Consider the following 27,228-nt stretch of genomic DNA (forward strand, 5'->3'; position numbering starts at 1 on the left):
GGCTGTAGTACTCCTTGGAGAGAAACTTTAAGAGTATACAAAGGTATGATTAAAAAAAGATTAATTTTGTTGATTTATTGATATCAAGTTGAAATGAATGGCAAAGAGCTTCAGCTTAGGATACGTTAAGATTTTGTGTGCGCACACAAACCAGAAGATTTTAGTTAAGAGTTTAGAAAGCCAAGCTCCAACCTGCCTGAAGAGTATTTATTTTTCTTCTTTCCAAAAACTTCCTACTGCTAGAGCTGCACTTCAGCAAGAAAAATTTTCTTGCTTTTGTATCTTTATAAACATTCTCTCTTTCTCTTACTAACTTGTATGTCTGAGTAAGTCATGATTAACCACCTTCTATTTGAGAAATACTTAGAATTGTCTCTTTGGAGGCTGCTTTCCTCCACTGCTCATTGATCCTTAAGAAATCCCATCAGTCTGGGTGCAACTTGGCTGTGTTGATGTCATAGGACATGTAATGTAGGGAAATATAGAGCTATGACAGAAGGAAGGAGGTAAAGCAAGGGGCTGTTGAGGTATCACAAAGGCTGATAGCACTGAGTGAGGAGACCTATCTTTATTCCTTCAAATTCCAAATGCTTTAAGCACTACGTCTAGTACCAGAATTAGCTTCTCCAGGACATTTTTACATGTCTGCTTTCGATCACCAAGAACATCTCTCTGCTTCATCAGAACACGGTAACGGCTGAAGAACTCTTGGTATGTCCACCTGTTCCATAAAACAGAGATAGTGTCAGTCTACACAATGAACAACTCTCTTAAGAAGAACAGCTGTAAATGAAAGCAATCTAAAAAGCAACAAACACACCTTGAGGGAAACCCAGCTGCACTGATTCGGATGGTCTCCAGGACACCACAAGCTCTCAGCTGCTGCACTGCCCGCTTTTCATCAAATCTATGTAGGAATAAAAAAAAGCCTTTGAGCGTGAGGTTAGTCTTGTCTTACATGGTCCCTTTGGATCTGTGAGACATGACGATTGGATAGGAAGTCCAGGCAGTGCTTCCACAACTCAGCAATAACAGATGACATTTTGACTGGGGAATTCTGGCCTGAGCCCATCAGCTGCTCCAAATGCTTATCTTGACCCATCCCACTTCTCACCAGTCTGCCTGATACTCGTGGTCATGGAGGTCTTTGTGAGCTCAGATGTTAAGCAGACACTTGAAAAAAGTTCTAAGCAAGTTCATATATGAAAAATAAAAAAGGTAAGAAATACCTGAAAATAAGGAAACAATGGAATCTGCAAAAGCAAGTTCCATCAGCTGTTACATATATTGTCAGTCAAATTCAAAACAGCTAAACATGAAATTGCAGGTATTTTTTCTCATATATTATCACACAACAGAAAATGCTCATAAAGTACTTCTCCCTCCACTCAACCCAAAACATCTCCTGCTGTAAGTACACATAGTAATGCACAATGAGTACATAACAACAGAAGTGAAACACACCACTTCATTTCTGAGTGAGCAATGTTTAGCAGAGCCTCAATTCTGTGAGCCCTTGTGCAATTCCCTTCTTTCAAAGGCCTATAAAACCATATAAGAAACAGCTTACGTGAATGGAAACTTGAAGTCATTAGGTTTAATACAGCGCACGTAGTGTGGAGTTGTAGCGTTCAGGGTTTCCATCAGCAGATGAAGAGAGTTTCGGAACTTTTTGAAAAAGAAGGGAGAAACATCAGGGAATAACCTCAGGAATCTCAGTCACATTTGAAATAATCTTAGGAAGCAGGTTCAGGTATACATGCTAACTTGTAATAACGTTCTTGGTAGTAAACACAACACCAACTTGTTTTTGTTATGGCAACAGGTTTTAGTTTCAGGTACCATCTTCAGGTTAACTGTATTACAGTGAGATGTCTAAATGTTAGGCTTTATGGGAGTAAAATTCAGAAACATTACTTTTAAATCTGCATCTTCAAACTCACCTGATGCCCCACAGTTTTCTTATGTTCCTTGCTGGTTTGCCCTGGCCTGGCCTTGGCTGGTTTTACAGCAGTTCGAGACAATGGCACACGGCCTGAAGGGGTTGCTGATGTGGGACTGAGCACCTTCTCCTCATCCTGGAATAACTCTGGTAGCAGCTTAAACTGGTAAGAGCAGAAAAAAATACCTAGTAAGTGATGGCACCCATTCGTGTTTAAGGTGGTTACAATCCAGGCTCAGTTTTTTTCTTCAACTTCACATAGCAATAATAGGGACAAAAAATGTAAAAGAGCATTCATTCAAGCTAGTAGCGTAGTGAGTGGGCCAGGATAACACTAAAAACTTTGTGGTTTTGATCCGTGAGTCTCCTTCTGACAACAAAATTCTGATTTAAGTATTTTTTCATAGAGCAGCAATAGCTTCCATGTGAAAATGCTAGATACTGACAGCAGTTTCATAAGTACCAGTTGCAATTATCTGGCTGCTTTGATGCAGGAAGGAAACAACAGGGTCCTTTCATATTCCAGTGGTGCGTAAGATTCCTGTAAATGATTGAGAAATATCTAGGACACTGAATAACCCAAAAGGCAACAAAAAAATGTTCCTCCTTTATCAATCTAAATTGAAATAACAAACTTAAAAGAGGAACTATAAAAAAAAAAAACTATAAATTAAATATAATAATAAAAAAAAATAACAGCCAAATTCATGTAACTGAAGAGCTACTCTCAGACCAGTGGGAGCAGAAGAAAAACCTGACCAATCTTTCCAAACATCATTCAGAGCTTCTGGTTCCCTTTCTCTAATGACTATAAGATACACCCATACATAATAGCTGCTTTGAAGTAACTTATAACTAAAAATAATACCATCAGGTCTTTCTACCAAAAATTTTTATCTCTTCAGAAGCATTGTAAAAGAAAGAATATCCGAGCGTCTCTAGCTGTCAATGAATAATCTTTAATCTAGCATCTGTGCATTTTCTCCCAAGAGATAGGAGGCATTCAATTTTCAGTACTAGAAAGTGCTTGGGCTAAGTACAACCTAAAAAATAAAAAAAATTGTTTTTGCCTTATAAAACTTAGTGAGCATGAATGATAGCCAATGAAACATGCTGGGCAACAAAATGGTATTTGTGCTTTGTGATTGTGCCAGATGGGCTAGCAGAAGGCATCAAATGTTTCTCAGTAGCATCTAGCACAGCACTTCAGCTTAATATAATGAGTATGAATGCTATGGAGATATCCTAAATCCCTGAACTAAAAGAGGAGTATTGCAGCTCAGCTTTATCTCACCTGAGTCTGCCAGGTCAGGAGCAGTCACCTTAGATTACCTCTGTGGCAGGTGGGAGAATGACATCTCCAGAGGGTGATTTAGCCCATCTCCTTCCACTGACTCAACAAATAGTTTAGGATAACCAGGCCGCCACCACCTCATGCAGCTGCCTGCAGTCAGAGGGAGGGAAGCTGTGTGTGCAGCTATCTGAGGTACACAGCCAAGTCCTTTAATTCCATACAGAAACTTATTTGAATGCAATATGCTTTGTCTGAAACTGCTGATGCTCTAACACAACACGGGTGCAGGGGGGGGAAAAGGTCCCCAGTGTCTGGTTTGGGGATGGATGAGCTTTTCTAAGCTATCAAGCACGTAAGTCTCATTCCTTCCCTCTTTCCAACCCTGTGAAAGCCCACCTGTAAATATGGGCAAGTACATTTCAAAGTTACCATTTTCATAGATGCTGCCACAGTTATTGCATACAGAAGAAAGGTACAACTGCCTTCTGCAACAGAGGTCAACAGCAGAGCATGGCTGAGCAGATCCACACTGTGGAGGCATTTATATTCTGGTCTGGGTTGGGTTTTTCCTATCTTATCTCTTTTCTTTGTTTTGCAGAACACAAGGAGTGTTCAAAAAGAGAGAAAACACTGATCAAAGGGCAGACAATTCACATGGTAGAAAACAAGCAAGCATTTTTACCCTGTAATTTTTTTCAGATGACTTAACAGACATTCTGCTAACATAATCTTACCATGTCTTTCAATATACAGAACCACAACAGAATATCTTAACAACATGCCAGTAGCAAGCATAAAAGCTAAGGACTATTGTGCTACTTTCATGACACATGCATGGAAACTGAGCTAGTTCAAATAGATACTGTGGGTGGATTTAAAGAGAAGGCCAAAATATATAACTAAACACTACAGTGCCTGCCAAGAGCAGTGTGTGTCATGCACTTTGGAGAGCAAAGCAGCATTCAAGCTGTATGCTCAAACCCCTAGAAGCAACAGCATGCATGGGCAGGATGACAGATGATGCATTCGTTTCAGAATTACCTTCTGTTGAATGTGTACAGCAAACCCAGAGAACAGCAACAACAAAAAAGAATAAAAATCAGCAATATAATCCTACAGCAAATACTAATAAAGAGGGCCTGCTGAAAAATAAAAATGAAACATTCATATTTTAAGTGTTTGGGGGAAAACACTCATTTTGGTAAAATTTACCATTGGGAAAACTGTCTTGTTTATCAGCATTCAGACTGAACTGACTTTACATACCAAGTCTGCCCTAGCAGTGACGATGCTGTTACAGCTGCCTCCACCCTGCCCCAGCAGCACTGCCCAGCGTGCTGCCCCTGCGTGGCCCAGCCTGTGCTCGGCAGGCAGCTGGACACAGCAGCCTCCTGGGTGCTGCAGCGCCTTGCCGAGGCAAAGCAATTGACTTAAGACATTTCAATGTTTCTCTCAGTGGAAAGCCTGCTGTAGTTTTTTTATACTACGCGTTTTAATCACTTAATTTCATCAACCTGCTCACAACATAAACAAAAAAAAATGAACGTGCTGGATTTCCTGATAGTGTAATTTTAAAGTCTGTCCTTGGTACCAAGCTTCCAAGGCCATTACAGCTAGCAAATTCCCAAGGGCCATCAGACTGCAACGTTAAGTCAATTGCCTTTAAATTTCAGAAGAGCACAACCAGCATTTTTGACATAAAAAACACAGACAATACAATTGAAGGCTTGTTCTATAATATTTCTTAATGCAGTATATTTCTACTCATATGTTATTTATCAGTCATAGACACCAAAAAGACAAGGCTCAAGCAAATTCTGGTTCATGTCATTAGGGTCTAGGGATTTCCCTCCCTTCTCATCTCACCTCTAGAACAGAACTTGTCTCTCCTGCAGAAATCTTCTGCTCAGTTGTCAAGCTGTAGACAAGGACTTTCTGTTTTCAGATTAAAAAAGGCTTAACTGCTAAGCCTTCCTATACTACTATAGAATGTTAGGAAAAAAAGGGGTTAATTTTGACCCACTGAAATCAGTGGATATATATAGTCAAATCTTAGCTGAAGCAAAATTCGGCTACAGGGCTTTCTAAATCCATATCGATAAACAAGTAGATGTGACACAAACTATGTTCATCTTCGGCCGATCTAATATTCAGGGAGAAAAATTTCCTGGATTTATGAGAAATTTCATATGACCCTTAACTCAAGGCATCAAAACTGCAGAGGAAGAAAAAAATAATCCTGATACTAACCTTACTTGATTTGAGGACCTTAATTTGTTCTTCATAAACTGTGTCTTTATTCTTTTCTAGAAAGCCTTCACATTGATATTCCACCTGAAAACAGTAATTTTACCAAAAAAAAAAAAGTATTAGTATTAGTAAGTATTAAAAGTATCAAATAAGAATATTTTTTGCATAGAATTTACCAGCTGTAACATTCACATCAAACCATAATTCTTGTGGATGTTGAGAATACCATCTCCCAAGTGCATCTTTGTTAAATATAGACTTTGCTCAAAGACAGTGCTTTCCAGTAAGTGTAAAACTTACTGTAAAACTAACACGTGTAGAGATTAATACTATTATTGCATTACACTATGTGTATTTCATTGCAGAGAGATGTCTATGGTAAAGAGAGCATGAATGAATGGTTCCCATGAAGGTGAAAAATCAAAATCTGTGTCAAACATCTCTTTCACTGAAGTTATCAGGGCTGCAAAATTGTGTGAAATCCAGGTGCAACTGAGAACAAAATCTCTCATCTCATTAGCTGAGAGGCAGTAAGTAAATCTGCCTGCAACGTATTATGAAAATGCCTCATTTGTAATCAGAAAGGCTATTACTTCCAGAAACAATACAAAGTCTGTGTGGTGTGACAATACACAACAATCCTCTATCACGGGGGCCATAGATTCTGTATCGAAGAATGGTCAGAGCTTCAAACGTAAACCTAGTATTTCACAGTCCTAATTCCAGGCTGAACAAAATAGAAAGCTATCATCAAAAGTCTACACCTTTTTAGTTTAATTAAGTAAGTATGCTAACTCTCCTTAAAGGTCTCACTCTGTTTTTGTATCAGCAGAAGTGCAGGGCTATAAAATACAAGAGTAGACCCTTATATCAATTTTGCTCTTTCCGAGCATAGATTGATACCCATCAGTAGACTCTCTTTAAGGAAAAGCCATTTAGCAGTGCTTACATAATGAAACTATTCCACAACCTGCAAACAATTTTAAAAAATTCCTGTGGGGGAAACAAATTGGAGGAGTTCTCCAAGGTCTGCCCACAAGTCGAGGCCCACTCTGAATATTACTTCGGGTACCATTTATGTCCTTCGTGCAGGAAACAATGCCACAAGAGGGCAGCAGGGTCTCTGCTTTCTCCCAGAAAAAGATGACAGATGACACACGCAGTTTTTTAACAGGCCAGCTACAGTTTCATGTTTCCCTTTAGTTGTCTGTATGCATTCAGGTAAGCACATATTAATTAAATCCTTCTTGTTCTATCATGTAGCAAATAAAACAGAACTCAGAAATCTGAACAGTTACAGAGATCTTACTTTCCTTAAGGTAACACCAAAGCGACAAGAAGAGGACCTCTCCTCTATGCATAAATTCAAGAACCTGGGTGAATCAAGCAGAGGCAAAAAAAAAAAAACCTCCAGTCCCCCAAGGCAACACACCCAGACCTTGACAAGAATCCCAGAGATTGTCCAAGCCTGTGACCCAAGTTTTTTGCCAAAGGTGACAAAATTCTGAGCCAGCTTCTTTGTTTAACAGGACAGTTATCTTAAACTGGATTTTCTGTTTTCATTTCAACTTGAGGAGCTGCTCAGCTGGGCTGTGCACTGCCAGAGCTGGACAGTGTGCGCATTCCACTGAGCAACCATTGTCCAGCTTGCTAGAAATAGCCGTTTGCTGGCCAGCGGAGGTTAAGGGTGGGAAGAGTACATACTGCTCGAGCGATAAGAAGCAGGGTGTGTTAGCCTCCTGCCTGTTTGCACATTAAGATGGCAGCAAAACGGGCATGATTTCATTGCTGCTCTTTCACTCAAACTGGTGAGCTTTATGATTTGCTATTTTGTCTCCTTTTGTAGTGTAACTGGAACTTATACAGTTACGTAGTGACTCACACTGAGCTGTTACATTTTGAAAAAAGGCTAGTTAGTGGTACAGCATGTGACAGGAGTCAGGAGCTCTTGTTTGTGTTCCTGGCTCTGCACAGCTGCCAGCTCAACTTTCTCCTGATCCGGTGTACAAGCAGGCACACGTTTTGCAGGAAGCCAAGTAGAAAAGCAGGCTGCTGTCCACTAGTCACCCTCTCAGCTTGGTATTTCTGCCTCGTGGCCAGGGGGAACGCTTCCTGCACGCTCCCTACCCCACTTCAACAAACTGAACAGCATTAGCCAAAACCTGCTCTTCAAACTGTATCAGCTGAAGCGGCTCAACAGGAGAGGAAACAATCAGCTGAAGCCACCAGCAGATTGCAGGGTACAGTAACAAACATGCAGAGCTGATAACTTCTTGCCCCAGCACAGCTAGATATGGAAACGTCTGTCAATCCACAGCTCCAGTTTACCACCTGACCTGCTGACAGGTTTTACCAGGCAGCAGGGCAGCCCAGCTGCTGGCCTGTACACATCCAGGGAGTTTCTGGGCAGAAGCTCTCCCGAGCCAGGCACACCGCAGCTCAGCTCCACGGGGCAGCCGCTCACCCTGGCCTCTCCCCACACGCACACTCAGCAGCTTCAGCTCCGGAAAGAGGTACCAGCAGGAAACACCTTACCTTGTCAGCAAAGTGCTTGATGATAAAAGCCTTATTTGATAAACGTGGTTTTTCAAAGAGGGCACATTTATTCAAATGAGTGTTGTATAGCTTTTGGGCCCAAGTATCATCCGAGCCTTTTGGCATCTGTGTAAGAGAACAAACACAAAGACATTTAAAATGTCTTGAAAATTTTTTGGTAGTAAAACAAACAAAGGAGATGTGGACAATATTTTGTGATTTGCTTTCAAATTCTATCTGCTTGGATTTCCAGTACTGCCATAAACAAGGCAGCCAGCAACTTGCCACATGCTTGCTTTTCAGATACTCTGGACTGATGCAGTCCCTAATGCTGTTGTGCAACACATACAATGCTCACCACACTTTCAGTGTCACACAACTGAGGGTGAGGATCTCAGAGATATGTTATCTGACAGCAGTATTTTGGTGGGTCAGAACTCATCCACCCACCACTAGAGGCTGTGATATGTGAAGACCCCAGGCTGAGCTTCCATTGAATAAAATAACACACACCTTGCCCCGTATGTGACTTGTCATACTTTGAGATAAAAGGCAAAAGGTGAAACACCAAGCAAGAGGTGACTTGCAGAAATTTAACAGGACCAAAGACTGCTATGCTGCACTCAGGAAGGGGAAAGTTGACACAGTCATAACAAAGACTGATCAGAGACCCAGAAACAGTTGCAGGTACACTCACAGACAGGAGAGGGGGAAAAAAAAGCAACATGACTAAAAATCATTTTTTATCTGCCTGTAATCGCCAGTTCTGTTTTTAAGCTCTCTAAATCATCTCAACTGCACAATGTCAAAATAATGGCTATATGCAGATGATTTTTCCCTGTGAGGCTCTAGTTGATAAAAGCACTTGAAAACACACCTTGCACTCCTCATCTAACAGATCCAGAATTCCCATTTTAGCCTCTATGAGGTTGATGCAAGGCTGATTGTCATAGAAATCAATCAAGGTCCATGGTATTTGTTCCTTCATATATTCTTCTTGTTCCAACTTAAAGACATGCTACAGGGCAAAAAGAAAACAGTTTTCTGTGAAACAGAATGCAGAATAAATACAGTGAACTCCCACTTGAATTCATCTTGTCACATTAATCCAGGCTGTCAAGTGATGTGCAAGTTAAACTGCATAAACCTTTTAACAAGTGTATGAAAGACAAATTAACCTTTTTTTCCTGGGCCTAAAAACCAACAGACTAAATTAAATCATTCATCCATACTCTCTGCAAATAAGGTCTATTTTTTCCTACCTTTTCTTATATTGTTCCACAATTACTATAAGCTCTTTTTTCTGAAAATAACAAAAAACCCTGAAGAGTACAGGAACAGCAAGTTATAAACTGAGATGCGCCATGCATTTATGATTCTGAAGTTATGAATACTGCTCTATTTCAAGTAAAATTTCACTATAAATACTTTTGTGTTCTCTGGTAAAAGAGCAGAGCTCCATTTTCTCTCAAATGACTGTTAGTTTTTTTTCCTGAGATGACGTATTATACTAAAATATACTCTTCAGCAAAAACCTCCCAAGAACGACTCTAAGAGTATTAGCACAAGAAATCATTTAAGCAAAATTTTGTGGAAAATGCATCTGGTACAAAGATCAATACAAATGAAGTTGTATATTTTTTCAAAAACAATACCACAAAAAACCTGCACAGCTTTAATAAAATGTGCATAGGAGATAAAGTTAAACTTCAGGGAAAAAAAGGATGATAAAATATTAAACAAGGAAACTGTGGTCTTAATAGCACAAGCATACTTTTTAAAAATGAGAAGACTGCTGACTCCAGTTATTTTAAACTAAATTTTATCTCCCATTTAAATTTTAATGTATACTAACTGCTCTGACAGGCAAAAATAAATTCAGAACACATCCTAATAATCACCAAACAACAGCACTAGTGGCACTATTTAGGGGACCACCAGCAACACCTATAGTCTCAGAACCGGCATTAATTGCCCCCTTAATTCAGTGCAGAAGGCCATTAACACCCTCTGGCTCTCCAGCACACTCCAGTAAAACAGCAGAAAGCTATCCTGACAAAGCAGTTTATCCCCTTTATTTCATTAGCTTAACACAATCCTTTCCAAAACAGCACTCCTTAACAGCACCCATGGGAGCCTTTCCATGCTCATCCACTTAACAGCTGCATTACATGCAAGTAAATTCCTGACAGGAAAGTAAATGATAAAATTTTATTGGTCTATCATATCCAAACTACCTAAACCCTGAAAGGAAACAAACCCACTTCTTTACCGGGAAGGAATTAGCAATTTTGTGGTGAAAAATGTCTTCAGACCTGATTTTATTTATAGCATGATGAAGATCCAGCTGTAGTGGGCGACCACGACAGCCGGGGCTGTCACACAGGGCCCTGGGAGCTGGGCTCTTCAGCCCGTGGACGAGGAGGCCTGGAAGGTGTCTTGGTGGTCTGTGACTACCTAATGGTCAGGTGTGGAGAAGAATATTTCCAGAGCTGCCCAGGGGAAAGACGAAGGGTGACAGGGACAGGTTGGCACACAGTTTTGACTCAAAAAGCCTTTTTTAGGCTGGGGCGGCCGGACACCAGAAGGGTGGCCAGGAGAGGCTGTGGAGATGTGTGAGACTCAGCCAGGCAGGGCTCTGAGCAAGCTGCTCTCAACAGGGGTTGGCCAACGTACCATCCTGGGGCTCCTCTCAGCCTACTTGCTTTGGGGCACCTATTAATGAAGAGTGCACACCACCTCCATGATCCCACAAGCATAAGAAAGCAGAGAGTGAAGACTTATCAAAGACCTGGCCAGCACAAAAGTACAAAGCTTTTACATTGGGTGGCTGAATACTGGGAGAGGTTCACAGCATGACAAAATAAAGGCATGCTGTAGATAGACAAGACATCACAGTTTCATGTTTGTCTAAGTTGTGACATTTGTCAAAGCAACAACATAATTAATTATCATAAGTTCCTGAAGCTGTGCTTTCTTAAACAGCAGCACAGAAGCTGCCACATCCGTATTTCTACATCCTCCTGCCTTTTGGTGTTTGGTAGCTTAGAAGGGGATCAATACAAAAGCCCCTTCACCCCATCCTTTGTGAAGTGTGTGGGAAGGAGAAGATGGGAACAGCGATAAGTGAAACATTTTTATTTTCACAGTGACTGATTTTTTTCTGCGGAGCCAAGAAAACTCTGAAATACCTTGTGCTTTAGCAGCAATGACGTCTAGCTTATGGAGCTGAAACCATCTGCAACACTATAAATACAAGAAGGCCATTCTGGAGCTGGAAAGCTAGCCCCAGTTCTAACAGACATTACTCCTGGTTATATGTCCCTGCCGCTGGGAAAAACAATTGCTCAGGGTGATCCAGTTCTGCAAATATGCACCACCACTGAGGTACACTTGTATATATAGTTCAAAGCTATTCCAGTACTGCAGCACAGCCTAGCAACAGGCCTGGCATAAATAACTTGCCTCATCATTATGCAGGTAAGATATATAATTACAAACGTCACTGAGGCTGAGGAGAAAGAGAGAATTGTGATCTCTCTGAAGGAGGGAGAAGAGGCGCCTTTTGCTACACGTCAGCAATCAACTTAAGGATGGCTGTAAACCCTCAAAAAATAATGCCAGTTGCACTAGCAGAGAAAGTGAGCGTGGCAGACTTCCAATGGTGAAGTTCTGCTCTTTCCTATCAGTGCATAAACTCTTGTTGCAGGTTATAAAGACCCAGCTAACTCCAGCTTCATCCATACAGTGCTCTCGTTGACAGGCAATCTCAGAGTCTTAATTGCCAAGCACTGCTTCTGTCTTATAATTGTTATTGTGATCAGAATTTCAAATAGTCCCAGAGCAGCAGTTAGTCATAAAATCTATTTCCAGCAGATAGTCAATCTTTCCCCCATCCCCCAAGCCCCACGGCCAGGACAGCTGGTTAATAGACTAAAGAAATTTATCTTAACCACTGGGGACCCAATTAGCTGGATGGACTTTGGTGAGGGGAAAGAGAAGAGGAAATGCCAGTAATTTCCTACTTACCATATTGAACTGTTGCTGCAGTTTTTCATTGGCATAGTTGATACAAAACTGTTCAAAGCTGTTGATTTCAAATGTCTCAAATCTAAAATATGCAGATACTCAAAATTATTTATGGAGTGAAAAGACAGATAAAATAGCCCCATAACTTCAAATTCCCTCCCTCCAAGCAAATTAATTGCATTATTCTAGGCATAAACAACCAAAACCAAGCAATGAAGCAGATAGGGAAATGGCAAGTTGCAAAGCAATGGCAATTCAGAGATGCTCCCTCTTTTGGCAGGGATGATAAGCCATATGGAAGGGATTGACTTTCCCAGAGAGCATTAGTTATCTTTGTACCCTCTGAAAGTGCTACACTGAACAAATCATGAGTTCACAACTACCATGCAACTTCCAATATGCAATTTATTTTCTTTATTTAGTTTATTTAATTTATCAAATTTCTATGCAATACATAGATACTACAAATGCCAAAAATATGAAATCCCACTGTAAAAGTCAAACTTAAGACAAAGATCTTGGATAGCATGTCAAAACTAAACACCTACTTCCTTCATCTGGAATAAGCAGATTTTTTTTTTTTTGGTTGGTTGTTTAATCCTAACAGTGCTGCATGATAAAGACAGACACTTTGCAATAAGAAAATGACATAAGCGGTGTATGACTGACAAAAAGACTCACCCATAAATGTCCAACACTCCAATGAAAGAATGCTGTTTTACAGTAGAATGAAGGGCTTTGTTCACATGATCTACAATCCAGTTAAAAAGATTAGCATAGATATGTTTGGCAAGTGCATCTCTGGCATTGATGGCATGGAGTTTAGAAATTGGCTTGATGTAGGTTTCAGTGGCAGTTGCAAGCTTCCTGTGGCAAAGCCAGTGGGCCATCTCTTCATACTCCACACCCATGAGGTCACAGAAGATGGTGAGGGGATCATGTTTGGGCTAATAAAAATAAAATAAAATTGTTAGTTCTTGAATATTTCACATGCAATCATATAATCCAAAGAACTGCCTGCCTGCAGTGATCTAACAATAAGCAACAACAGCAGCTTCCTGATCTCATCTTCCTCCAGAATGTAAGAAGTTCCCTGCCCGCTTATCGCATTCCCATCACTGAAGTAAGTTACCACATCAGTTTCCCCAGAGGCATTTCCTGATACTCGTGTGAATCAAAAAGACCTACACAGGGAACCTGCAACCTCTGCGAAAATGAATCTCCTAACCTCACAAGGATGGACTTTGCATTTTGAGTACTTATAACTGTTTCACTTTTGAGTAAAGAAACTAGCAAAATGCAAAGGACATGACATCACCTATGTGCTGGGGACAGAAGGGACACGCGTGGCAGGGTGTGACGGGTAATGGGGCACCATCCAGTGGGATTCCTGCACTGGAGATGCACATTACAACCCAGCTTACCTCATCACATTTTGGGGCTCATCAGCTTCCTACCACGATCATTAAATGATGCTTTATTTGTAGTGAAAACCTTTTTAAGGCACACCAAAGAGCTAGTCTATTGTGGATTCACAGCAGCTATCCATTAGATCCCAAAGACAATCTCAGACCAGGCACACTGATCAGCTGTGGTCCTATGAAAGACCTGTTGTCTCAGCTCCAGAAACTGCTACTGCAGATGCTTGAGAAACCAACTGCTTGCCAATAATCCCTGCAACTGCTTGTACTGTTTGAAGGGAGAGAATGATGAAGGCTGTGTAGTACTGCAGTAGATATTCAAGGAAAGACAGAAGGAGAAACTGCTCACTTCTGAATCCAAGAAAAAGAAGAGCGACAAGAGCAGAACAGAAGCCAGATCTTTTTTGCTTCTCATCTCAAAATAAGGAGTTCAGTAGGAAGCTTTGGTCCTTACTAACAAAGAGTTTGTTTTCATATCAGACTGTGCACTCCTCGCTGCTGACCAACAAAGTTAAAAAAAAGACTTATAAAACCACGACACTCTTTTAAGAGTCACATCTGTATATCCTTGGCTCCTGTCACCTAGACACTGCAGAGACTTTTGGAAACCATTTGCTTTGCAATTATTTGGGCTAGATTGGTATTTAACAAAAACCAGTCCATCCTGCAAACCATACACTGTGGGCAGGAAATGTATTCATGTAGGAATATAAAGATCTAGACACCTGCTGAGGACTTCAAAGCTGTTTAGCAGACTTTTCTAGGACAGATCAGTTACAGTTCTGAAAAGAAATTAAGGCAGCCACAGATTCAATACAAAGAATACTGTCTAAAAGCTCTAAATTGAGAAGAGTTGGATCCATCTGCAAAAGGAACCGAAAATGTTAATATATTAGAAACAAACACATATTGTTTGTTTTCATGTTATTACTTTTTTTTTCAGAAAAAAATCCTTCTGCAAACAAGCAGAATGCACAACTGCCAGGACAGAAACCATGGCCTTGAGCTCATCTACTACTCACAGGAATGGCGCAGCTGTCAGAATCCCGAGATGCAAACTCCACATTGCCCAAGTGAAGGATGCCAGCGAGGATTCGAAAAATTCCCATCTGGTAGGAATCACTAATCCCTGAAAAAATATGAATTAAATGTTTTGAGTGGATGAAGAAGTAAAGAACCACGAGTTACTGATGAAATAAATTATTAAGAAGAGAAAAACTGCCACCTGTGTGTGTTATTTTGGGGGAATTTGGTATTGAACATGTTCCTTGGCTTCATTTCTATTAAAAACATTCTATTAGCACATGCAAAAAAGATCCAGTAATGCGAACTATTTACTTTGCTGTTTCAAAGTGCTTTTTCAGAGACCTCCAACACTTTATGTGCTACTCCAAGGGAATCTAACACGTATTTATGTTCACATGTCTTATATTTATGTTCACGTCTTATTCCTGCTCCAGCTATGTGATTCCACTGCAACTTAATATCCCCTAAATGCAATAAAAATATCTCAATACAAAAAGTTAGCAAGCTCTTCTGCTTTTTAAACACGAAGAAGTATGAAGAAAATACACACAAGTAATACAGAAAATTCTTGCTAGCATATAACATTTGGGATATGATTACGTTTTACAAATTACCTAGCAAAGTGCAGGCCTGCCTGGTGTTTACCATTTCCTTAGCATCATCAACACCATCAATCACAGGGCTTCCACCTTGCTTTGTATAGTGAAAGTAATTTGCATTCCCTGTAAGATAAAAAAATAAAATAAAATCTTTTACACACACTGATGCAGAAATTCACAGCACATCTGTACAGCTGTGTAATGGTTAAGTTGCTCTTAGCAGACTCTATGATTTGAAATATGTCAATATGTTTTCATTTTCTGGCTTGTAGCACCCACTTGTTCTGGAGAATATTTTTTTCAAGATTTAACAGTGCAAATAAGTATTCTTAAGCTACTTATTACCTACAATAGGCCCTAAATCATATTCTTTACCTAATCTTGGTTCACACTTCCACACCTGCAGAATAACCACATTGGAAGCAATCATTCTTCAAACCTGAGCCAACCACCCCACAGGTAGGTGCACAGTTGACAGCAGCACTTTGGGGTTACGTTGCAGGTATTAGTACGCTATTATTGTATGAGGATATTAAAAATAAATAGATCTATTTTGTCCTTGTTTTCTTCTCATTTCTCTTTTATAGTCTAGCCTAATCTTATAAATATCTGTGATCTGTCCTGGCTGAGAAACCTTGGTTGAAGAACTGACAGCTTCCCGCCACTCTGGGGACAGCACTGGGCCTCACTGAGAAAGCAGTACTTCTCTTTCGTGTTGTATACATTTCTACAGTTTTGGTGGCCAGGCTTTCAGCTGCAGTAACAGTCTCCTTTTCTTCTCATCTACTAATGTTTCAAAAAAGCTGCAAGAGGAGTCTCCTGCATGGCTTTTTTAGTCATAATTACATAAGTTACTCTCTTTCCCATGTTAGCAGATGTGAATCCTAAATGTGCCAGGATGGTTTAGAAAAGCAGAGAAATACTTGGAAACCAGAAAGACATTTCAGAAATCAGTACTAATATACTGTGCAGTTTTCCCACTAAGAAGCTAACTTTTAAAAATATACAAAAAGCATTGAAATTTATATTGAATTTTTAAAATCATGATGGGATTGCCTGTCATCATAGCCCATTTCTTCTATAAAGTACCAGTTCCTTTTAAATGAGAAATCTGTCTCTGCACTTACATCTGAAAAAAAAAAAAAAAAGGAAATTTCCACTTATCAGATTTGTGATCACTGGATCAGCAGAGATGGTAAAATAATTGTTGGTAACAGCCCAAGTGGAGATGTGCATATACAAAATACTCTGCAAGTTTTTCAGGTGCTTATACCAGAAATGATAAAATTTTCCAGTAGCTGGGGACATGGTAGAAAGGTTTTAAAAGGACCAAGAGAAGAGAATTTCACCCTTTCAATTGGAAAACTGCTATGGAATCTGGACTTAGTAAGTTTTAATGCTTACAGTTGCAATGTATTAAAGTGTGCTGAATCCATTACTTTCTTTTTAACTAAAAAGAACCAAGTCTGAGATCTGCCATTTTAGTTATTCTCAATATCTTTCAAATGAGGGTTAAAAAGTTTAGAATTTAAAAGCCAGCTTTTCTTCTTTTGGCTCTAAGACTCAAAAAAGCTCAGACATACTGCTTTGTACGTACAGTTGCACAACACAATTAATGTGAATTTCATACCTAAGCGTAGAGTTTTAAATTCCGGTAATGCTGCAGAGGCACATAGTTGGTAAAAGATGTGGTAATTTCTCTCCTCTTCTGCCTTTAAAAGAAAAGGATTGATTATATTTCAACATTTAACAAGCACCAGAAACATCCACGAGCAGAAAAAAAAAAATAAGTTTAATGCATTCTCTAGCATTACATTAAGAGCATAAAGGCACAAGGAAAAAGGAAGATAAATCAGTAGCTATCATTTCCTTCTTTATTAATTTAATCCATTTTCCACAGTAAGAAGCATGCAGACATTTTTGTTTTTTAAAAAAATGCATGATTTCGCTTTTCAGAATTGTAGATTACTTTCAAATATAGATCAGGATTCTATGGGTGAGTGCGATGATCATACTTAAAGGCTTTTCATTTTCCAAAAATAACTAATACCATTTGCTTCAGCATTTATAGTAAGCTGGTGAAGAGAATATCTTTATTTCCAAGGCAAAGCCGGAATTTTAAAATGGAAGACAAACACAGCTCAGAAGGTTATGACTCATGACTAACACTGTAATTCTGAACTTAAGGGCTCTAAACCTCATAATTTCAAAACAAAAACAAGAAAAAAGACTCTCCTTTAGCTAAGTTATGCACAGCAAGTTTCTCTTATTTTTGATATATACAACAGTACTCGTATAACACCCTTACACAGTACAAATTGTAATTATTTGCTTTGTACCTTTAGGCAGACAGTCAAGGGTAAGTCAATTTTTACTAAGCTCTAGACAATAGGGTAAGCAAATATGGAGAGGAAGCATGGGAGACTAAAAGGTTGTAGATCTGCTCAAGTATGAAATACCAAAATGAAAAGAGTTAAAGAAATAAAGAAATGAGACTCTTAAGTCTCATTTGTAATTATTGTGATAGCAGTGGGTTTTACCAAAAGATTTAAAGTGAGCTAAGATGGCAGCTTTACAAACCACAACAGAAAGCTCTTGAGCATGAGTATTTCTGTTAGGTTTTGAAGCCTGATCCTATAACACTATGGCAAGCACAAACTCATATCTAGCATTGAAGATATTTCTTGTTAAAATACACAGCCTTTTTAATACACATTTTACAGCAATCAATAATTCATATACTGAAGACTGACATGGTTTTCCTTCTCTCCTCCTTCCCCACATGTGCTATAGTAAAAATACAACATTAGAACCATCTCTGACAAGAAACACCTAACATCACCAAGCAACAGCTTTTTTTTTTTTTTTTTTTTTTTTTTTTTTAAGCATAGCCACACAAATATAAAATGAGAAAATTGCATCAGTATTACCTGAAATACCACTCTTGACTTCTCCAGGAGGTAAGTTCTCATGTTAGCACCAATGATTCGGTATCTCTTATCAAAACCAATTTCAATGTATTTCCCAAAGCGACTGCTGTTGTCATTCCTTGTTGTTTTGGCATTTCCAATTGACTATAAAAAGGGAATTTTGTAAAGGTTGAAGAACTATTAGAAATTATCATATCTATTTAATCATCTACATTGCTCACAAATACATAAACATTAATTTGTCCAGTTTTCAAAACAATTAAGAATGATCTCTGCCTGGTCATCAAAAAGATGGTTATTTCATTGACATGAGATCCGGAGTTGATCTTCCTAGTAATGATGTCACTTCCACATACTCTAATTTTCCAGCTAAAAAATTATTTGAAGTCTTTTAAAAGGAATTAAAGAGTCTAACAGAAACCTCACATACAGCCAGTTTTCTTCTAAGAGTTTAATAAAACTATATCCATTATTTCACACTGCGTATATTCACAATTGTATGTACAAAGATACATGTACAGTACTTGCAACCTGTGTAAATTTACCTATTGCAAAGCCACAATCCAGCAAACTGCCCCTATACTCTTAACATTTTTATCGCTATTATTCCAGAACCAACTACATTTCCAAACTCCCTCTGCAAAAATACTGTTATAAAATATTTACTGTGTTCCTAAATATAATCTAAAAGTTAACATGTACAGACCCATGTTGTTTGCCTGAAACTAAATTTCTTCAATAGCAGATTGGCTATAGATTTCGAGACAGTCTTCAGTGCTGTCTTCAACGTGTGAGTAACTTATTTAGATTACTTCAAAATAGCTTTATTCATAATAAAAAATATTTAAGGTATGTCTTTAATAGTATGTGGTCCTGGGATATCCAGGGAAATGGTGGCCATGGAAGCAAAGCAGTGTTGGTGCAGCTGTGACTTACAGCAGCTCACCTGTGTTAGGATTCACACCACTATGGGTACCACACTGGAAATATCAGCGTTTTGAGACATGCAAATCACAACATGCTGAAATTCAAAGGAAAGAAGCTTTTCTTCTAAATAGGATCATATTATAGTCATCATATGGCAATTCACCTTTCAAAAAGTCTGAGAGATATCTCTGTTTCAAAAGGAATAGCATTCGGTGTAACTCTTGCACAGCACATTATCTTTATTCATATGCCACTGTGTTTATGTGATCAAGTACCTCACCCTGAAATGCACCACAACTAAAAAAAGGCAGAGCTATATCTATGTCCCAGGTTTTTTGTTCATGTGGACATCCATAGGAACTCTGTACTGAAATAAATTTGGGCAAAACCAAATGAGTACAAATAGCCATGCTGAGTATCAGTATTCCAAATCTGTGAGGAGAAGAAGAGTGAATCAGTAAATGCTAGCAGGGTACAGCACCGAAAGCTGAGATTAGACTCTGAGAAACCACATTACAGCAGCAGCAGCACACACACGTGACCAAGCAGATGCCCAAGTGGTTATCAGATGAACAGTTGCTATAAAGGTTGTAAGACCAAATTGCATCTTTGCAGTTCTAAGAAATACTGAATTCACTCAAACTGAATGCATTCAAACTGCATTCTTGTGTTTTAAAATTATTGCTCCCATGATGTGCTTTTTGTTGTAGGTAGCAATGTAACGTTACAATATTTTCAGAAAACAATCATTACTTTGAAAGGACCTATTCCAAAGTCCCACGCCTGTATGTATGAACACAATTAAGAAAGTCTTCGGCATTACAATGACTGCTGACCAAGGTACCCAGTAAGCTGTACACTTTGTATAGCAACACAGGGTAGCAAAGAAAGAGAGGAAGGAAGTTACGTATAAAAATATGTTTTAACACTTGACTATTTCTACATTTGCAATAGACAGACTGTATATAGTTATTAGCTATAAAACTGATTACTCAAAAAGTTGCTAGAAATGTAGAATTTATTCACTTGATATTAGAGTATTTAGTAAGCAAACATGATGTGAAATTCTGACACTAATGGTGGTTGTGATATACAAATTAAAAAATTACCTTCTGCTCAACTTAGCAAATGTGAAGTTCAACATTTCTAAATTTCATTACTTAGCTTCTTTCTGTTTTGTGTTTCTGCTGATTTACCAGCTGAAGAGTTCAAAACATTAATTTTGCTACCCCAGTTTTTGTGTACAACTTCACATTTCACAACACTTATTTTAAATCTTATTTAAAGCTCAAGTGCTAGAAGTTAAGAGGTAACTTTCATCCAAATATAACTTCTGAAGTGATTCCAACTTTAGATCTTCACAGGTTCATGAAATCATTATTCCTTGAAGATAAAATGAAAGTGCCAACAAACCTCAACATCGCCAAAGATGGTATAACACTAATGCCAAAGCTGGAGCAGTGAAAGGAGTACTCAGGGACTAGCTCACCCATGCAACACTCCTAATTGCTCCCAAGGGCCCAGGCTGCCACTGCTGGGGTAGGTGCAGCTCAAAGCAAAGCTCAGCACTCCTGACTTCTTACCATCACTTGATACGTTGGTTACTCAGCAGCAGAGCCCACTGCCTATCATGATACAGCTCATTTTATCCCACAAAACAGTTTCAAACCACCACACAGCACTACAAACCAGGCATGATTACCTTGTGACAGAACACACAATTGTGATGGGGCAGCTATAGCCTGAGTATCATGAACTCCTCATGCCAGGAGGAAAAAAAGGAATAAAACACAGTTCATTTTTTAAAATATCTGAGGAAAAAAAAAACAATCACAGCATCTTGCATTTCACATTTCACTGTGTGCATTCCATTTGCTCACATCTATCCATTAATAACTCATACTATTGCATAGAGATGCTAAACAGCTAACAAGACATCAATCATCCTAAGCATTTTCTTAGTTAACGTGCCTTCTTAGCTTGTGCATGTTCATAGATAGAGCTCTTTCTCTTGAGAAATTCCCCCATGACTGCTTATCTCTGGTGAATTGTTTCCTTATACAAGGTTCCAGACAGAGAACAGAGGAGGGCCACAAAGATAAGTAAGGGCCTGGAGCATCTCCTCTCTGAAAAACGGCTGAGAAACCTGGGTCTGTTCAGCCTGGAAAAGAGAAGACTGAGAGTGATCTATCAATATTTATAAATATCTAAAGAGTGGAAGAGAAATGGATGGGGCCAGGCTCTTTTCAGTTGTGTACAGTGATTAGACAAGGGTCAGTGGCCAAAAACTGGAACACGGCAAGTTCCATACAAACTTCTTCACAGTGAGGGTCACACAGGCTGCCCAGAGAAGTTGTGGATTCTTCTTCTCTGGAGATATTCAGGACCTGCCTGGACACTTTCTTGCTCAGCCTACTGTAGGGAAACTACTTTTAGCAGGGGGCTTGGACTTGATGGTCTCCAAAGGTCCCTCCTAATCCCTACAATTTTGTGGTTCCTTAACTTCAGCTACAACTTGGATCTACACATGTAGGCAAAGACACAATAGGCAGAAAATAATTCAGATCAGGGTTTCTGCTTGGCCATGACATCAGAATTACAGCATCTCCTGAGCTTCCTGTAGATCAGTGATCCTGAGCAGTAGGGAACTGTACATGTTATCCCACAGTCTACTGACAGCGCCCGTGCTCCCAAGCCAATGGCTTTGGGACTTGACTACAGTTAGCACAACCTTTGTTGTACACAAATGAAACATCACAGTCTGAGCTAATTATTGCCAAATTATGTCTTCTGTCATTTCTCCCCTCTGAAGCTGTGTACATCTCGTATAAGTTTTCTTTCTCAATTTAACTTCCATGATGACATTTTACTAAAATTTAGTATTTGCTTTATTCAACAACTACCAGTATTACAAAGCTGAAAAGATTTACAGCAGTATTCCTATAAAAATTACTTTGTTATGTGAAATACTTTAATACTGTAATATTACCCCATCTCTCACACCATTTCATAAATACTGCACAAAATAATGATTACAGCACTTCCCAGTAAATGGATTAAAAATGAAATTTTAAAACATAGTCTGGGTTTTTTTGATGCCTATAAAAGCAAGAACCGATCTCTTTACTGAATGCTTGTGTTAGCCCCCAAACAATTACTGCAACTGAAGGGTAGGAGTTAGTGCAGTAGCTCTCTTACCTCCATTATGGGGTTGGAAGCCAAGACTTTCTCCTCAACATTGGCTTCACTGGCAGATCCACTGACCGTGGCGAAGTACCTCATGGCATACTTGGCAGAGACTGTCTTCCCTGCCCCAGATTCTCCACTTACAATGATTGACTGATTTCGCTCATCTCTGAAACACAAAGACATACTGATTACCAGCTATTCTCTCAAGGACACTTATGTTTTATGTCCCCAGCTTGGCAACAATCATTCCACCATAAATGTTAGCAGTAGAGCAATAATGTAAAGCATGTGGCAGAAACAAAGCTGTCAGTGATAAAGCTCCCTGAATGGCTAATTGGGCTGCTGGTGACCAGGATGCTCATTCAGGACCGAGGCTGCCCCTGCAGTTCAAGCAGCCATCATTTTTTTCAACAAAACCTGACCAAAACACCTGTTACCACCATAACACTGTGTTCTTCTGAAGCTACTTCTATTCAGAGTGTCTGGTAAAGCACCTCACTAATCAGTGCTCATTAGTAAAGATCATTAATGCTACCTTACAGATAGAGAAACGAAGAGCAGAGCTAGCAACAGAAACCCTTCATCCTTCTGATCTAATCGCCAACTTTTCCCAGAATTGTTTTGAATCTGAAAAATTCAAGCAGGACTGTTCAGGACACACATAGCAGCTCTGGAGCAGAGGATCCCTTTGTCGTAAAGATATTTCTTCTCACTATAAAAATTTTTTTTAAAAAATGGATCTTAATTTGCTAGGCAAGTAATTTTCCGTCACCCCAAAGAGGCCTCTACCCATAAACCCTGACTGTATGACTTAAAAATAGACTACAAACCAACAGTGACAGAAATTAGCATTTCTATAGCCTGGCTCTTTTTTTTTTTTTTTAAATAAAATATTTATACCATACTGTATATTTCAAAAATTTAAAAGAATATTTCAAAATCCTCCCGTGAGCTGGGTAAGTTTAACTCTGTCTTACACACTGGAAAATGGATAAAGAAGGAATAAAAATTTACCCCAAAGATTTAGAAAGCTGGGTGGGGCTTGAACTAAAGAGTGTAGCCAAGCCCCAGACCAAGCTGCACTTACAGTACTGTAATGGTGGATAAAAGTTCAGGCACGCATATATGTTCAAACAGCATATATGAAGTCTGCACAGCCTCCAAATGCCTGCTGAGGCCACAAGTAAATGCTATGCAGGGGAAGTGAAGAAATATGCATGAAAAATCTATCCGTGGTTTCTGTATCCTCAAGGCCCTCCAGGAGGTGTGGGGTTCTACTTCTGACATTTAAAAAAAAAAAAAAAAAGGTGCTGATGAAAATAAGAAGCTAAATTACAGATCACATGTTTGCTCTCAAGCTGTTACATATCTTCAAAAGCACCCCCAAGCCTCCAGATAAGAGCACAGCTCCAGCATCTACTTCATGCTGCACACAGATGTAGGCTAAAGGGAGCCCCTGGTAACATCTCCTATCTGCGAGAGCCAAGGTGTGATTCATCTAACCAAAGGAATTCATTGGGTAAAGCGGGTTCTTCACATTTTGGTAAAAGGAAAGGGCTGGGTGTTGCTTTAAATTTAATACGAAAGTGTTAAGAAGATCAAAGCAACCTAATTTTGTGTTCTCAACTTCCCTTTAACACATAGGATAGGTGCGAATGACTGCAGCACAGTTCACACATTTGCATACATCAAGCTGTCGGTCTCAATGGGAAAAGTGGGAAAGTGTAACTAGGCAGCTTGTGCCAGGTTATGGATAGCCACGTTAGGTATGCCCAGCTGCCAGGAATGCCAGCCCTGGGCATGGGGAAATTAAAACATGGGCCTGACGAGACATCTCCTTTACAAAGGGCATCAAGCCTGCTCCAGTGAGGCCTGCGGCGGCAGGGCAGCTCACAGCAGAGACAAAGACTTCCATCTGGGAAAGGAAGAAGAAACGCTCTTGCTTCTTCCTCATTCCCTGCTCGCAGAGTTCATCCGGGGTGGATACACATGCCTGTGGCTCTGCACATCGGGGGCCAGAGTGAGCTATGCTGGTGCTCTCATCCAAAAAGAGATGCAGAAGGACATGAGAGGAGTCCAACCAAAAGCATGACATCTAGGCCTAAATGGGACAACTGACAACACACAGCCTTCCCCTCACACAGACAGTTCCTGCAATGAGTCAGTAACAGAATAATTTCTTCACAGAATCAGCAGTTTTTCTTCCCCCGGTGCTCTTTGACGTACGAAAAAATCCCCAAACCAATCCCATTATAAAATAGGAAACTTCTGGTCTGATTTCAGGAGCTGCCTAGCACAGGAGGTCAGCAATAACATAACAAGCTTTTCGATTGTAGATCACCATACTGTGCTACCAAGAGAGGGACAAAAAAATAAACGTGTCTCATGGTAATTGTCACTTCCCTGAAGGATCAGCTCCAGTAGCTGAGAAATCCCACGAGTTCCATCTACTGCTCCAGCTGCAAGGCACGAAGGTACACATAGTGAGAGTGGCAGGAATTGATGATATATCAAGTTTATTACTGCTATTCAAGAAGCACTTTCCAAAATCATCAGGTGATTTACAGAAATATCTTCTGGAGCTGTTATGAAATAGGATCCTCGTGTTTTGAATACTAATAGGAAACTGGTAAAAGCACATTAACATTTTAGACCCGAGCAAGTCCCTGAAATCCTCCCAGCCTTCTGTTTACAAAGATGCTTTACTACTCATATAGAGAAACAACGGCTTCATTTTAGAGAATGAACCCACACCCATGCCTCATCTTGCAGCATTTCCAAAGCTATCAGTACTGAATTGCCAGTCACTGCCCCATCTCTCCTCATCCAACAGCTAATTCCAACAGAGATACTTTACCCAGTCTAGTGTGTATCAAAGCCTGCCTCAAAATTGCTTCGAGGCCCTCCCTTATTATTTCAATCCAGACAAGCACTGAAAAAACAAAACCAAACAATGTGCATGACTTCCTTCCTTGCACAACTGGCATACTTTTTAATGAAGAAGGTGGAGAAATCAGCAGAAATTGAGGGGAATTACCACAAACCAAGACAGAGGGCAGACCATCCAGCATGTATGTGTGAGCATTCAAAGCACACATGGCTTTTGTTATCGGGTTGGGCATTCAGGAACAGCGGGAAAACACTCATCTCCTCAGAGAACTTCCATGTTTACAAAGATGATAATGAAAAACGAGGCTGAAATAATTCCTACTGAAGAATACTGTTGCTACTTAGCCTGGAGTACCCTCTCCCCACACTACGAGATATGCAGGTCTCCTCTTCCCACAGCACTCCTGCATGCGCTCAAAATAAAGGATCCATTCCTATATTCCTGTGTAAGCACATATACACACACCTTTTAGAAATTTGCTTAGAGAAGATATGGCTGGCTGTGTGAGCTAGAAAAGCTGCTGTCCTCTATTCTGCAATGAATATTTGTATTTGCAAAAGCTAAGGCAGTCATGAGAAACAAAGGCCTCTCACTGTCTGCAGCCAGAGCCTCTGGCATCGCCCTGCCAGAGCTCCATTCACTCTCAGACTCCCTTGTCCTCACGAGTACATCAGTCTATTGTTTGGATTTAACACACTGGAGTTGCCATTCTCTAGCACATTATTTATTCTTTCTGCTTTTTGGCACAGAGAAAGGAAAACACAGCAAAACATCCAAGATTGCAGCCAATGCCTGGAGAAGGTGCAAGGACAGCGTAACACAGCACCCCACAGCAGGGTCAGCGGCTGCTGCCACAACCCCAGACGAGACTTGGCACATGAACGTCCGACCAGGCAGCAAGATACTCAGGTCTTCAGAGAAGGAAGGCTGGTCCTTCCTGGCAGCCACAGCACTGCTGCAGAGAGGTCTTCTACATCGCTGAACTTTAAGGAAACAGATCGCCACATAACTGGGAATGAAAACATCAGCTGGGAAGGAAAACACCAGAATTTGAATATATTGGGAAGTGCATAAAATGTGCAGAGAATATATTTTGGTTTAGTACAAACAACAGTCTAAAATACCTCTGCTTATGCCAAATGACATTTTCATAATGTCTGTATTAAAAAACAAAGAAACAAACAAAAAACAGAAAACACAAAGAGCATTTGAGTTCTTCCTTGCAGAGAGAAATACCAACTTTGGAGTTATTTTCAGTTAAATCACCAGTCCTCAACCTTTGACCTGATGTTGTGAGCACTGAACATGTCACCAGTTGCAAAAGAAGCACTATAATTAAAATTTTCAGCCAATAAAACAAGTAGGGCAACAGTGTTGTGTGTGACACCACTTAGCAGTCTGATGCCACACTCTCTTATCTGTGCAATATGTCTCCATCGTCCTGCTTCTTCTCAGTGTAAAGCACATAATTAGATGATTTTAAAATGAAGATTACTTCTGAATGGACAGAACTTTTTAATTATGCTTTTACAACAAGAGCTGAAGAAAAGCAAACTGGGAGATGAGAAGCTGGAGTCCTCTTTCACTGAAAGGTGGATAATGATCACAGCCAATGATACACAAACACATCACAGTGACATGATACTAAGCCAAACTAGCTTGAAAACAGGCATTTAGTCACAGCAGACTGAAACAGATCGACTGTGAACAGCCTACCACTCACAGAAACGTGAAGCGTTACTTTGAGGTGTCGGTCAGGATCACACTCAGCTTTTTCCATTTCTGAACAGTGCACAAGGAGAAGGGAATGACAAATAAATAAATAAATAAATAAATAAAATTTAGGGTTTGCGACGATAGGTCTGGCCATTTCAGAAACAAAACGATGGGCTGAGATTGCTTTCAGCAGCAGGGGACTTGGCTCAGAAATCGTCCATATCCTTCTCTCAGGCCTACACTTTAAGCACTGCATAACGATAACAGCTAGTTCTTGTCAAATAGTGACACCCTATGGAATAAATAACACTATTTTCCTTATCAGTTATCTATCTCAAAAATAATGTCTAACTTTGAAAGGCAATATTCAGTCACTGTATCCAACCTGTACGCAGCTCTATTCTGCAGCAAGTAATGGTCATAGAATAAGCAATAAGTGTCACTAATTTTTCATCATCATAATTCCAGTAGAAGACAAAC

The 27,228-nt window shown here is 39.7% G+C and overlaps 1 protein-coding gene across 4 annotated transcripts in view; it reads right to left on the reverse strand.

The window, feature by feature from the left end:
• MYO5A (myosin VA) overlaps positions 1-27,228 on the reverse strand; it is a 101,944-nt gene that overhangs the window by 35,946 nt on the left and 38,770 nt on the right. For all 4 annotated transcript variants that reach the window (XM_032195077.1, XM_032195076.1, XM_032195074.1 and 1 more), the window contains exons 5-19: positions 22,152-22,308; positions 18,027-18,170; positions 16,727-16,808; positions 15,112-15,219; positions 14,494-14,600; positions 12,732-12,997; positions 12,051-12,132; positions 8,899-9,039; positions 8,022-8,147; positions 5,487-5,570; positions 4,278-4,280; positions 1,944-2,105; positions 1,571-1,668; positions 821-907; positions 613-721 (exon numbers count right to left, since the gene is read on the reverse strand). In XM_032195077.1, coding sequence (XP_032050968.1) covers positions 613-721; positions 821-907; positions 1,571-1,668; positions 1,944-2,105; positions 4,278-4,280; positions 5,487-5,570; positions 8,022-8,147; positions 8,899-9,039; positions 12,051-12,132; positions 12,732-12,997; positions 14,494-14,600; positions 15,112-15,219; positions 16,727-16,808; positions 18,027-18,170; positions 22,152-22,308 — 1,756 coding nt within the window. The remainder of the gene's footprint in view (positions 1-612; positions 722-820; positions 908-1,570; positions 1,669-1,943; positions 2,106-4,277; positions 4,281-5,486; positions 5,571-8,021; positions 8,148-8,898; positions 9,040-12,050; positions 12,133-12,731; positions 12,998-14,493; positions 14,601-15,111; positions 15,220-16,726; positions 16,809-18,026; positions 18,171-22,151; positions 22,309-27,228) is intronic.

This window comes from Aythya fuligula, chromosome 11, assembly GCF_009819795.1.
Source record: "Aythya fuligula isolate bAytFul2 chromosome 11, bAytFul2.pri, whole genome shotgun sequence".
Taxonomy (NCBI): Eukaryota; Metazoa; Chordata; class Aves; order Anseriformes; family Anatidae; genus Aythya; species Aythya fuligula.